This window comes from Equus caballus, chromosome 19 (genome assembly GCF_041296265.1).
Source record: "Equus caballus isolate H_3958 breed thoroughbred chromosome 19, TB-T2T, whole genome shotgun sequence".
NCBI lineage: Eukaryota > Metazoa > Chordata > Mammalia > Perissodactyla > Equidae > Equus > Equus caballus.
Window position 1 is genome coordinate 9,543,154 of NC_091702.1, and position 13,316 is coordinate 9,556,469.

The window sequence follows — 13,316 nt, forward strand, 5'->3', positions numbered from 1 at the left end:
TAGTTTGGTTCAGCCACATTTATTAAGCAGTTGCTTTGCACCTGACACTGAACCAGGCAATGTTCCTGCCTCATGTGGATTCAGAGTGGACGGGGAGGTCTGGCTGCCCACCTCTGACCTGGAGACAGTGCTTGTCCTCACCAGCTGGCCTCAGACGGCCAGTGGGCGGTGTGTGCGGTTCCAGTCACCCTCCTGGGCCTTCCTGGGCAATTATGTGGACCTGCTGCTCACCTAGTGCGGCTGCCCTCTGGGTGAATTGCTGCCTTCTCCCCTCCTTTGGGAGACAGAATAGGTTTTGCAGCAAGTTAGCAGTCCTGACTCCAAAAGGCTGCACTGTGGCTTTTCAGGAAACTTCAAACTTATCTGCTTGAGAAATACCGCGCAAAGGGGAACCCTGGCAAGGCTAATAACAGGCATTTCAAGCTGCGTGTTAGCAAGCCAGTCACAGAGTATTCACGTGTCAATTCACTGGCATGTTTCGTGGCAGAAGCACCCCCACTCTGCCTTCCCCCAGTTCCAACTGTTGTGCTGCAGGAGGATTTGGTCTGAGTCTGGGCAGAGCCCTTTTTATGAGCAGCCCTCCAGATTCTGTTACAGCGAGAGTCTGGCGAAAGCGATCCTTGCCTTCCCGTCGCACACAAAGGCAGGGAGCTCCTTAAAGGGACCCGCCTGCTCCTCCGTGCAGCTGCAAACCCGCGTCCCTGCGGGCTCAGGATCCAGGCTTCCGCCTGAGAATGAGTGGGGAGGGGTCTTGAGAGCCCCCACATCCTCCGGGAGCCGGGCCGGGAGGGACCTGACAGCCGGAGTGGATGGAGACCACAGGTCCGTGGGGACAGGCTCGAGATTAGCTGCTTGTTGGGATGCTCCACGCGCCAGTTGAGCATCCTGCCTGTGGTCCAGAGGGTGCTGGCGGCGCATCCTGCGGTATGCCTGCGTGGATCTGAGCCATCGCCCAGAAGCGAGCCCGCATTCAGACGCCGCGGGCCGGCTCCCGGCAGGGCTGCGTGCAGTCAGCACGAATGCTCAGCTCTCGGCGTCTGCGACAGCCTCCCGACCGCACGGATTTGGCTGTTGAATCAGCCGAGATTACTGCCCGCGAAGATTTGCGAGCCTGATCCGCGCTCCAGCTGCCGTGACAACTTCAGGGCTGGCTGCTTACTTCTCTTGGTGCCCCGGACTCTGTCCTGCCCCGCGGCCACCCCTGCCCTTCCCGGCTCGGAAGTAGGCAGCGAGGACTCCTCTGACGGCATCCCCGGCAAGGGGAGCAAGGAGGGGTGAAAAGACGAGCAGAACCCTCCAACTGCTCAACCTCCGTGACTGCCTGTGTTCTGGCGTTCTGAGAGGGACTGTGCACCGCCCGGGGAAGCAATGCAAGTCTCCATAGCCTGCACAGAGCACAATTTGAAGAGTCGGAATGGTGAGGACCGACTTCTGAGCAAGCAGAGCTCCACCGCCCCCAATGTGGTGAACGCAGCCCGGGCCAAATTCCGCACGGTCGCTATCATCGCGCGCAGCCTGGGGACCTTCACCCCTCAGCACCACATTTCTCTCAAAGAGTCCACCGCGAAGCAGACTGGCATGAAATATAGGTATGGATGTAAGATTCTTTCTGCCTGGGCTTTCCATGTTCTGTACAGGTGCAGTGGAGACAGTTCATCGGTTTCGAAAAGTGACTTACTCATCGGCCGGGTGCTTAATTTAGAATTCTCAGGTGTCTCTAAAATAGCCCCTTAGGAGGGTGGAAATCTCAAGGTGGTTGTGTTGTGTTGTGTTGTGTGTGTATAGGATTTTTAAAAATGTGGCCCATTTTGTGTATTCTAAAGTGTTACGGACACCTTAGGAACTATGTGAATGCCAGTCTGCAGCAAATAAGACATCTGCTGGGAACTGGTGCTGAGATCGCGGTAGCCTTTCAACAGCAAATGTGTGTGTGTTGTTTTATGATGGACTGTAGTTTCTGTGATGATACTATTAAAAATAATTTCCCTTCTAGTACTGCATCCTCACGGATCTTTGAAAGACAAAGGTAACAAATACCATGCAGAGCTTTTAAGAAAGTTTTGTTGCAGGAAGAAACACCTACAGTGGTAAATTAGATTGAACACTGACATTTAAATTTGAATTATTGCATGAAATACAACGTAGACCTTGCCATGAAATATGGAGAAAAAGTCAATTGTTAAAATACTGCTAGTTTCCTCATACGTGTTTAAGCTCCCTCCTGTTCCATGTTGTTTTCCATAGTTGGAAATCTTCCTGGTAATAGTTGATGCTCTCTTTAATAGGGAATGACTTAAATTTGATAAGTAGAAAATTTCCTTATTCAATTATGTGACTCCTGCCCCCTTATTATATCTGCTTTGCGCTGAACCTTCCAACTTTATTTCTTTAAAACTATGGTGCTTCTAGTCTCTGAAAGCATTTGCTCATGTACAGGAGAGACACTAATGATGCGTCTTCCAAAGGCTTTGTTTACTCTAATTTGCAAATATGATTTTCTCAATTATTTACGTTAACTATCCCTCATCTTTGTTAGGAACCAAGTTTTAGGATAGAAGGAAGTTAATGCAATTAGAATAATGCACACCTAAGACTGTTTCCATGTGGGTTTTCTGAAATTTAAACCAATATCTATAAAAGTTACCCTTGAAAAAGTTTCTTTGCAGAGTTGCAGGAAAGCTTCTCATTGCAAAAACGCCAAGCATTGTTTCGATCTATTTTTGCGCCATGAAGAAAGCAAGCTGTGAGGGGTAGCCACTAAAAACCAGAGCTGAAGCTCTTTGCCCTAGCTGCAGCAGTGTGAGCAGCTGGGCTCCAGGCAACTCCTTGAAGTGTCAGCAGTGTGAGTCGATGGAGAGTGGGGCCCCACAATGACAGTTCGCTACCTCAGACTGCAGTGTCGAGTGCGTTGGCATTTTCTGTCACTGCTGCTGTGGCGCACCCCCGGCCCCTGCCCGGTGGACACCGCGCTGCTCTGTATGCAGTTCAGCTGCCGAGACAGAGACGAGCTGCTGCCTTCCGCAGGCCCCTAGGAGTGGGACACTCAGGGTTAAGGCAGACCACAGAGATGATTAGAATCGTGGCCTCCAGCATTTTAGCAGCACTATGAGCTGTTTTTTGTTTTTCCTTTTTGTAAACCAGAAGAAATAAAAAGTAACACCCCTCCTTTCTTGTGACAGACTTCACAGTTGCTTGTGAACATTTGTATTGGAAGAGTTTGGTCTTCTGAAGTCTTTGAGATGGCAGGAGATCTCCATTAAGATTTTTCTGGTAATATTTTCAGCTCAGCTCAGATTCAGATTGGGTGATTATTGTCCCTCTTTACCAAAAGCTCGGTATGCAAGTAAGATTCCTTTGGGCGTCTTTCATTACTGTCAAGTAAGGACAGCTCTTCTCTCCCGAAAAGTTAGCCACCTAGGGTCTTCAGTAAACTTTGAGTTATTTGTTGTTTTTGATGACTAGACAAGATACCTCTTCTCCACTCCCCCTCTTATTATCAACCGCTGATCTGTGACAAGCAGCTGGTTTTGTGTGTGTGAGTATAACCTAACCCCTCTCTCTTTCAAATTCTACTCAGAGTGACCCTTATAAAAGAGATTATGAGATTATCCCAATGTACACTAAGACTTTCTCAAGGCTGGAAAGAGAGACAGACAGATAGACAGAGGCAGGAAGGAGAAAGAGACGAGCTATACATTTTATCAAAAATGATGAAAATATTTCCTTTAGCTAAATTCTCCTTTTCTTTGTCATTGATGTCAGTAAAGTATAATGTGCATGTGTGGACTATTTATTAATTATAACAAATAACAAAAAACAATGTCATAGAGTTGGGGAGGTAATTGGTTTGAGTAAACAATCAGGAGAATGCCTGAAGGAACTAGAAAGGAAAGTCAGTGACTAATTGTGTTTATAATAATACTTTCATCCTTGAAAATGATTTCCATCGGCATAGCTTAATCTAGGATCCATGAATCCTATAGAAGATCAAAAATATTGCCTTCCGTACATTTTTTTGAGAAGATGGTTCATAGCTTTCACCAGAATTTGTCGTGTCTATCACTCTAATTGTCAAAAAGCAGTGTTATAAAGTGAAAAGGTGTTCATTTAGTCAACAAATATTTGTTGAGCACCTACTCTATACCAGGAACCCTACTAGAACTGGGTACACAAAGGTGCAGAAACCAGGCTAGATTTAGGGCTTACGTTCAGCTTGGGGAAAGAGACCATGAAAAAAAACCAAACAAATAATAATTATCTATTGTGAAACATTCTTATGAAGGCTATATTTGGCAGGGGCTGGGGGTAGTCATGCCTAGGTCAACTTAACTCATTCATTTTGAGGCTCCCATTTCTGCTCCACTTCCAGGATTATGGTTACATCTTGGGCCATGAGTACTCTTGTGCCCATATGTGCCACTTGTTGTTGCCCTCTCAGGGCCGTCTTTCAGGCTCCAACCCTGCTGTCAGGTGCTACCTGGCCATTAGGGACATATACCCCTGATAAATGAATAGAGTGCCTTCTACTCATATAATTCCTTAGGATTTTTAAAGTCCAACTCATATTATAGCCTATGATTGCCATTCATTAATCAAGAACTCATGACCTTGGGATTTTAGAAAAAATTAATAACATACACTTGTGTGAAACATTTGAATTCTGTAAGAATAAAATGCTCAAAGCCACTATTACATTCACACCACCATTGTGCAAGAGTCTTGCATAAAATTAGGTATTGTTTCAAGGCTGAAAATGAAAAAATCCACTAGAGGAATCTGCTATTCGAATGCTACTGTCAGCCCAGGAGAACAAAATTCCACCCACCATTCATCCTGGGGACTGTCCTGTAAGTAAAGAACACAGGACTATTCTGTTGCTCACAGTTTTTGTACTTGTGCTTTGTTAATGCCTGAGAGTTCCTTTATTTTAGTTTTGTGTGTGTTTTAATCTGAGAGTTTGTCACACTGTGTTAGAGTTTGATGTACACTCTGCAACCATACATGCTAGAAGTGGATGCTTTCAAGAACCTTTCATCCTAAGGAAGCCAAGTTACTCAGAACAGAAGTTAAGCCAGATTTGTTAGTTTGTTTTTGGGTAACTTTTTAGAATGACCCAGCTATTAGTGTTTGACATGGTCCCAGAGTTTTATCATTTAGAATTGAGCATATTTGTACTAAGCTACACCCCATTCTGAAATTGTTACTTTAATTCTAGAACAATTTGCATATTTATGGAGCCAATTTTATTGAGAAAAATTTTATCTGAAACATATATGTCCATATCAGTATAACCTTGTGCTGTATATTTTACATAAAACATCCCTTGAAGTTCTTAAGAGAATTCTTTACAAGAAGAAAATTGTCTGAGCAGTAATCTTTGAATTCCACCAAAAACTGCTCTTTTTTTCAGTTTTTTAGAGTAACCACACTGTACCATTTTTGTTATCATTTTAAAATAGTTTTGAAATAATTATGGATTCACAGGAATTTGCAAAGAAAACGTACAAGGAATGTCCATGTACCCTTAATCCCGTTTTCTCCAATGGTAACACCTTGCTTAACTATAACACAACATCAAAACTAGTAAATTAACATTGGGACAATCCACAGAACTGATTCAGATTTTACCAGTTGTACATGTATTCACGTGTGTGTGTGTTTTATATGTGTGTGCAATTTTATCGCGTGTAGAAATGTGTAACTACCACCACAGTAAAGAATCAGAGTTGTTCCCTCACTACGAGTCTCCCTCGTACTCCCCTTGTGTAGCCACATCCACTTCCTCCTCCCCAACCCCTAATCTTTGGCAACCACTAATCTGTGATCCATCTCTACAATTTATTGTTTCAAGAACATTATATAAATGGAATTGTACAGTTCGTAGTCTTTTGGGATTGGCTTTTTTTTCACTAAGTATGATTTTCTTGAGACCCATGCAAATTGTCTGCATCAATAGTTTGTTCCTTCTTATTGCTGAGTAGTATTCTATGGTATGGATGTCCCACAATTTTATTTTTTAGTAACCATTCATCCACTAAAGGACAATCAAGTTATTGTCATCATTATTTTTAGCACTCACTAGGTACCTTCAGATCGTGACATTATTCCCACATTCTTTCAACGTCACCCAGTAGCTCAGGGGACAAAATCCAAACTACCTAACGCGGCACCTGAGGCCCTTCATGCTCTGGCTTCTGTCACGCATCCAGGCACCATTCTTTGCTCTCACCTGACCTCTAACCTCCTGCTTTATCAGAGGTGTCTGCTAGCGAGGACTGCTCACAGTACCCTGAACCTTCTTGGTTTTTTATGCCTCTGTATAATTTTCCATGCTGGTCCTTCTACCCTGGAATTCTACTACCTTGCTTGATCTGTCAGACAAACTCCTAGGCACCCTCCAAGACCCAACTTGAGCATAACCTTCTCTGTGAACCCTTCCTTGGTTCCACCCCCATAGGCAGTAAATACTTGCTCTTTAGCGCCCCCTCTGCATCTGGTATGGGAATGATGGGTTGCGTAGTGTTGCTGTTATCTACGTGCATCTGTCTTCCCCATTAGTCCATGAGCACCTTGAGGTCAGGTGCTTGGCCTTTGTAACCCTAGAGTCTAAGCTGGCACCTGGCACATAAAGGTACTCAATAAATGCTTGGAAAATGAATGAGTACACATATGGGACACTATGTTAATTGCTGGGGATAAAAAAAATGAGTGAGGGTGGTCTCTTGAGTGTTTACACTTTGACATGACTAGATATCGCCGCCAAAAGGCCACGTAAGTTAAGGATACAAAGAATAACTGTTGCTATAGTCTGAGGTGCAGGAGTCAGGGAGAGGCTTCACAAGAAAGGTCGATGGAGCTTAATATTGAGGAAAGAGAAATACCAAGGGGAGCCAAGAGGAGGAGGAGAGCAGACTGCGGCAGGGGCAGCAGCATGACCAGAAGACTGTGCAGGGAGGGGCAGCAACAACAGAGGAGGATGGACTGGCCATGCACGGGGTGGAGAGCAACATCAGGAGAGGATGGAGGGTCCGTGCACGGGGTGGAGAGCAACATCAGGAGAGGATGGAGGGTCCGTGCACGGGGTGGAGAGCAACATCAGGAGAGGATGGAGGGTCCGTGCAAGGGATGGAGAGCAACATCAGAAGAGGATGGAGGGCCCATGCAGGGAGTGGGGAAAGAGAAGCTGGTAGAGGGAGAGAGGGGTCAGATTGTGGCACGTGGGCTGTCAGGGTCACCCATTTAGACATAAAGTGAACGTGAGCAGGGGAGGAACTATTATAGATTTTTGAACAGGGTGTCCAGTTACAAAGGTCTCTTAAGAGAGGATTAATCTGGCAGTTGTTCCAAAATAAAATCGAAGAGCAGTAAGTTTGAAATAAGAGAATTTATGTTGAATTCCATAGCCCTCTGTTTTCCTATAGAGAATCAAGACTTCAGGGGGAGCCTCAAACCAGATGTCTCTCCATGCCACTCCTTACACAGCCTCTTTACTGAAGCTCACGTCTCCTCCACCATTCCCTGCCTCCCACGAGTGGTGGGCAGATTTTGAATCAAAGCAATGGAAATGAAAGATCAATCTTGTCAGCCGATTACGTAAGAGGCACCGAGAGTGTGTGTGTGTGAGCGCGTGCGCCTGTGCCAGCCTCTGTATGGGGAAAAGTGGGAGGCACTAGGTGGGCTGAGGAGGAGGAAGAGGAGAGGAGCCAGCTCTGTGGCCGTGTTTCAAATAGAAATACTTGATTTTAGTCCAGAGAAGAGAGCAGCTTGGTTATTTAATTGCCAATTTTTTTTCTTTTCTTTTCTTTTTCGGTTAAGAATACCACTGTCATTTCCACCGACACCCATGGGTGTGGGCTTTCCTCTCTTCCCAAAACGAAATGGTGAGAATGGGGAGGTGGAGAAACCTTCCTGAAAATAAGGTACTGATTCAATCTCACAGAGTTTATTCCACCTCTGCAAGGCCCCAGCCAGAAGTCTGGCATCCAGGGGATGGTGAGAAAATGGTAGGAGGGAGGGAGGCCCCCGGAAGCTGTTAGACAAGTGTGGTTCCAGTTCCACGGCTCTGGAATTGTGTGTGCGCACGTGTGTGTGTGCGCACGTGTGTATGTGTGCACACGTGTGGAAGCAAAGGGATCCATCCAAAGTGTTTCCAGAAACAGCTCATCTTCTAGCTGCAGTCGTCAACTGGGTTGCTACAGATGGAGTCCTTAATCCCAAATCCACTCAGTGACCCTTTTTAGAAGTGCATTCGTTTTATAGAAATTCTTTTTTTAAATTTTTCTGCAAATATTTCAGCTTGTGGTGATTTGAGAAGTGTTCTAAGAAAAGGAGAAAAAAATCATATTACGTTCAAAAGGAAAATCAGATTAATAAATTTGATTTTTCAAATTCATTTCATCAAATTCATAGTCTATCATTAGTATGTTAATTCTTGGACAGTATGAGATTTGGGTCCAGTGAATCTGATCGAAATATAAGACTCTTGGTTTCTTTGAGTATTCTTCAAAACTCCTTTTAGGAGAAAAAAAACCCTTTATGAGAAGAATTGAATTCACAAGCATCAGTTCATACTTTTTCTACAAGAATTTCAAAGCCATTCTGATAGTCATTAGACATAATAAAAAATGATTTGATGTTGTAAATTAATCGTGTTGTATGCTTACAAAACATTGCTGTCACCAGTTTTCTACTCTTTTCAGAATTAGGAAATAGAGTTATGGAGACTGAATAATTTAAGGCAAAAAAAATGTCTTTCTGATTTCCATTTCAGTATTGAGAAGTATTAGTCCTATGTGGTCACTAGAAATGAGTGAGTTAGCAGTGGCTGTTAGCAACGAGGGAACCGCAGATGCAGTCACATTGTTTTCTACAGAACGGCCAGTTCCGGGTCAGAGTTACTCAGGGAGCTGATGGGAGGGTCGAGGCCAAGCTCAGGTCTCCTGCCTCCAAGCGCAAGATTCCTTACGCTCCTTTAGCTCCTACATTGCAGCTTCTTGCTCGTGCCCCATTTTTCAACACAGAAAGAAGCACCGTGCTTGAAACGCTTCTAGAAAGGACAATTCCCTTCTGTACATGTACACACTTTGCAGCTCAAGCTTTTCTCTCCAGAAGAGGCAAGGCCCTGCTGTGCACTGAGGGCCAGACTGGCTTTCTTCCTCTCCGGCAGGGTCGTGCGGACCCTGAGGGGCCCCGCCACAGCTCTCTGCTTGCACATGTTCTGAAGCTGGACATAAATGAACCTGCAGATGATGGTGTGCTTAGCATCACAGTTCCTAAAAAACTGGTGTCTCAGAAAGAGATCTCCTAAACCCTGGGCACAGATGATCAGACAGAGCTGCCTGTCAACCCTGGATACAAAATGCTCATTTGGGCACTCAGCGTGAACATACTTTAGCCTCCTTCAGCCTTTAGAGATTACTTTGAAATCTTGCTTCTGAGAGTCAAAATCAAAATGCATTTAAAAACCCTCATTGCAGGTTGATTTTCAGTTACTCAGATTGAAAACCGAAACAGAAGCCCAGCAGTGATTTTTTTTTTCTTGGAATCGACAGCTAGGGAGGACTCCGAGAGCCCTGGCGCAGGCCATCTGGTCCAGCCCTCATGAGAAATCTGTCCTGTTTTTCCACTTTGCGCTGTGCAGCAACTGCTTGTGAAGGCCTCTGAAGAAATGTTGTGTAATGTCTTTTCACGGCAGTCATGAAAAAAATTTGGCTCTTCTTTCTAAGAATTAGAATCATTCATTAAGCTCTGAACTCCTTGGAGGAAGCAATGAGGTGAGGCTTTTTAGAACTCTTGTCCAGACCCTAACAGCTGAGTCAGGGTGGGAAATGAAGACAGAGGATTGAGGGGCAAGACAGCATGGGCAGAGCCGTGAGGCAAGGAGGCACGCACTGCCCCGCCTGAGGACCCCAGCCTCCGCTGACACAGGCACGGGGAGTCCTTCCCATTCTGGTCCCAGCACCTGCTCACCTGGCCTGCCTGCTCTGCAGATAAACCACCCAAGAGTCAAAAAAACCTTTCACCATGACAGAATCCCTTCCTCAGTTGACTCAGCTGTTTTCCAGCTGCATTGGAAGCTTCTTGGCCTGTCCTCGGTAGAGATGAAAATGGGCTAGCTATAATTCTGTGCCTCAGGAGGCTTCCGGTCCTTGAAAACCATTACTACGACTCAGCCTCTTAATTTCCAGGATGGTGCCAGTCCTTTCCTCTTAGATCTCATTTTCTGATTCCCAACTGGAATTATGACTCTCGTTTAAACCCTCCCTAGGGTGCCTACGTCTCCTTTACGTCGTCTCGAGTTGGACGCAATTCCAAGTAAAGGTCTAGACTTTTCCATACAGAATAGCAAGATTGCCTGATAACAGAAGCATGCTCTAGTTCCTTTCCTGCATTTCGTGGTCATGCTTACTGTTTTAGGAGAAAAAATTGTTTTTAATATTTTGAGCGACTCTTTGAAAAAATTGCTGTGAACCATTTTTTTTTAAATTCTAACCTATTTATTAGAATAATAGAGAATGACTGTGCTGATACACAGCAACTCCTGTGAGATCGTCATCTCTAAAGGTGATCGTGGTGACAGTTGAAGTCTCTTGCATTAAAGAAATATGAAAGGTCAAACCTGATATATAGGTTTCAAGTTGAGTATCCAGACAAAACTAACTACTTATAATACAATTAATTTCTCTTTTGGTATACTCTTATCGAGGTTTTTTTTTAATCTAGCAGGTTTAAACATAAAGGCAACTGTACATGATAGTAGTATTAGCAAGAGACGTTTTCTGTATCCGGGGCTACCGTCTTCCAGCAGAGGCCCCGAAGGGACCCAGCCTCAGGAAGTTCCAAGCACCATGTTCTCCACGTTGGGTTTGTCTGACTGGAAGGCACATCTGGTTTAACAGAGCTCTTATGTAACAAAAGCGAGCTTTTTCCTGAAGAATATATGCTAATAAGCACCCTCTTTTCCATTTCTTTGAAATTAGTTTCCACTTTAAGCTTGGTTTTTATTTTACTTGGGTTTTGTTGCTAGTATGTTCGGCCTGAGACCACAGTAACAAGCTTGTTATAAAAATTTACCGTGTAGATATGGAGCTGGCCCAGTGGTCTAGTGGTTAAGTTCATGTGTTCCACTTCAGCAGCTCAGGGTTTGCAGGTTTGGATCCCAGGCACAGACCTACACGCTGCTCATCAAGCCATGCTGTGGTGGTGTACCATGTACAAAACAGAGGAAGACTGGCACAGATGGTAACTCAGGGCCAATCTTCCTCACCAAAAAAAAGAAAGAAAAGAAGGAAAAATCAGCTGTGTAGATAACATGGCTTTAATGAATGCTAGTTCCCTCTCAACTCAAGAACCAGCAAAGAGTTTCTCTGAGGCATTTGATGAAAATAGACCTTTTGACTCACTGCTACTCCACTTCCTTTCTCTACATGCACAAGACTTCTGCACAACGAGTCTTTGCATTTACTACAAAGACTGGAAATGCTTGGAAGAAGTCTTAGTCCAATTCCAGAGAGTTCTCATCTTGATGGAAAACGTGTTCAGTTTTAATGAAGAGAAAATAAACTACTGTAAAGAGACTCAAATAGAAAGTGGGAGTGGGGAAATCCGTGGTCTAACATGCAGCTTCTCGATCAATAATGGCTTATCTATCAATTCCAAGGAAGACATCCTAAGGTTTCAGTTTCACTCAAATAGAATTTCCCCAAAGGCAGTCTTCTGGAAATCAGGAGGCCCGGCTCTCAGCGCATAGAAGCACAGGGTCATTCCGTAACCAGGGAAGCCAGTGTGTGTTTGCTGAGGCCTCCAGATTCCACCAGATGCTTCCTGCGGGCTTCAGCAGGACCTCCTGTGGTCCAATTTCAAAACAAGAGATGGTTGACGGGGGCAGCAAGTATCCTTCGGAAGCAAAGCTGGACATTTCACACTGTGCTGGTTTCCTTTTGCTGCTACAACAAACTAGCGCAAAGTTAGTGCCTTAAAACAACACAGTTATTCTCGCACAGTTCTGGAAGCCAGAAGTTGAAAATCAAGGTGTCGGCCGGCTATGTGCCTTCTGGAAGCTGCAGGGTAGAAATTCCTTGCCTTGCCTTTTCCAGCTTCTAGTGGCCACCTGCGTTTCTGCGCTCTCATGGTCCCTCCTCCATCTTCAAGTGCCCCTCTCCAACTTCCGGTGCTGTGTTCACATCTCCCTGTTCTCACCGTGGTCCTCCTACCCTCCCCTTATAAAGACTACTCAAACACAGCGGGTCCACCCAATGACTTGGGATAATATCTCCATGAAAATCTTTAGCTTACTCATGTCTGCAGAGCCCCCTGTGCTATGTAAGGTAACATCATTCACAAGTTTCAGGAATTAGGACATGAATCTCTCTCAAGGACCATTAAACAGCCTAACACATTTGACGCAAATACACTATGCAAGAGAGGGGAGAGTTAAAGGAACCCCAAAGTATCACTTCCTCCAGCTTCTAAGACTTATTCAGATGAGGCAAGAGAGCAGGAGGAATAACGAGGCCACTGAAGATGCAGGCCACTGGGGGTCTTCTCTGTGTGAGGCCGCAGTTTAGGTTCTGAATCAGAATACAAATTCTCTCCAACAGTGTGTAGCTTGAGTGTGAGAAGTTAGAGCGGTTTTCTCCCGGCCTTGGTGATCACAGCAACGGCAGCTGCGGCCTGGATCTGCTGTGTTCCTTAGGCCCCTCAGTACTGCATCTACCAGAAATACTCCTTTCTGCACTTTTTTTCTTTCAACACCTAAGTAAAAATTAGGAGATTCAGAGGTGGACATTAGCAGAAAATCAATGGATAGCCATAAAAATCAAGCTGTAATTAAAATTCCCACAGCTCAAAGAATGTGTCTGCCCCCAAATCTCCTGACTGTAGTCAGCGAGGTAAGAACTCACTGGTTCACAGCACGCGCGGCGGTGGGTGCCGGGGCGGCCGTGTAGCTGCAGGCTCGGCGGCATCACCGCATGTCGCAGAGCTCGCAGGGTCCCTGCCTCATCCGCGGCGTCACAGCAGTGTTCCGGAGGGGGGAGGAAGGAGTTTCCGGCAGGACTGTGAAATCCTTTTTCTGAACTCTTCTATTAAATATTATTCTCTTGAAGCCATTAGGTTGTCCAGTCATTTTGTTTTAATCACAAAGAAGCTTTTCTTCTTTTTCATAAAATTTGTGCATATTCTGATATAAATTTTCAAATGTTTGAATCTGATGCAGTCCTCCTCTGTGAAGTTTTCTCTCACATACCAAGAAAGGGAGCTGGGTGCGCCTCAGTTCTTTCCATCCCCTTCCAAAACCCACAGCTCCTCTATCACTA

General features: G+C 44.9%; 1 protein-coding gene across 5 annotated transcripts in view; it reads left to right on the forward strand.

Annotated features, from left to right (window-relative positions):
* The window catches only part of KCNAB1 (potassium voltage-gated channel subfamily A regulatory beta subunit 1), a 364,559-nt gene that overhangs the window by 114,054 nt on the left and 237,189 nt on the right, over positions 1 to 13,316 (forward strand). The window contains exon 1 of one of the 5 annotated variants that reach the window (XM_001490563.6): positions 483 to 1,589. The exons of 3 other annotated variants lie outside the window; for them this stretch is intronic. In XM_001490563.6, coding sequence (XP_001490613.2) covers positions 1,369 to 1,589 — 221 coding nt within the window. In that variant the 5' untranslated portion in view covers positions 483 to 1,368. Of the gene's footprint in view, positions 1 to 482; positions 1,590 to 13,316 lie in introns of those variants that run through there. One more of the 5 variants, XM_070243168.1, reaches the window with a different exon arrangement.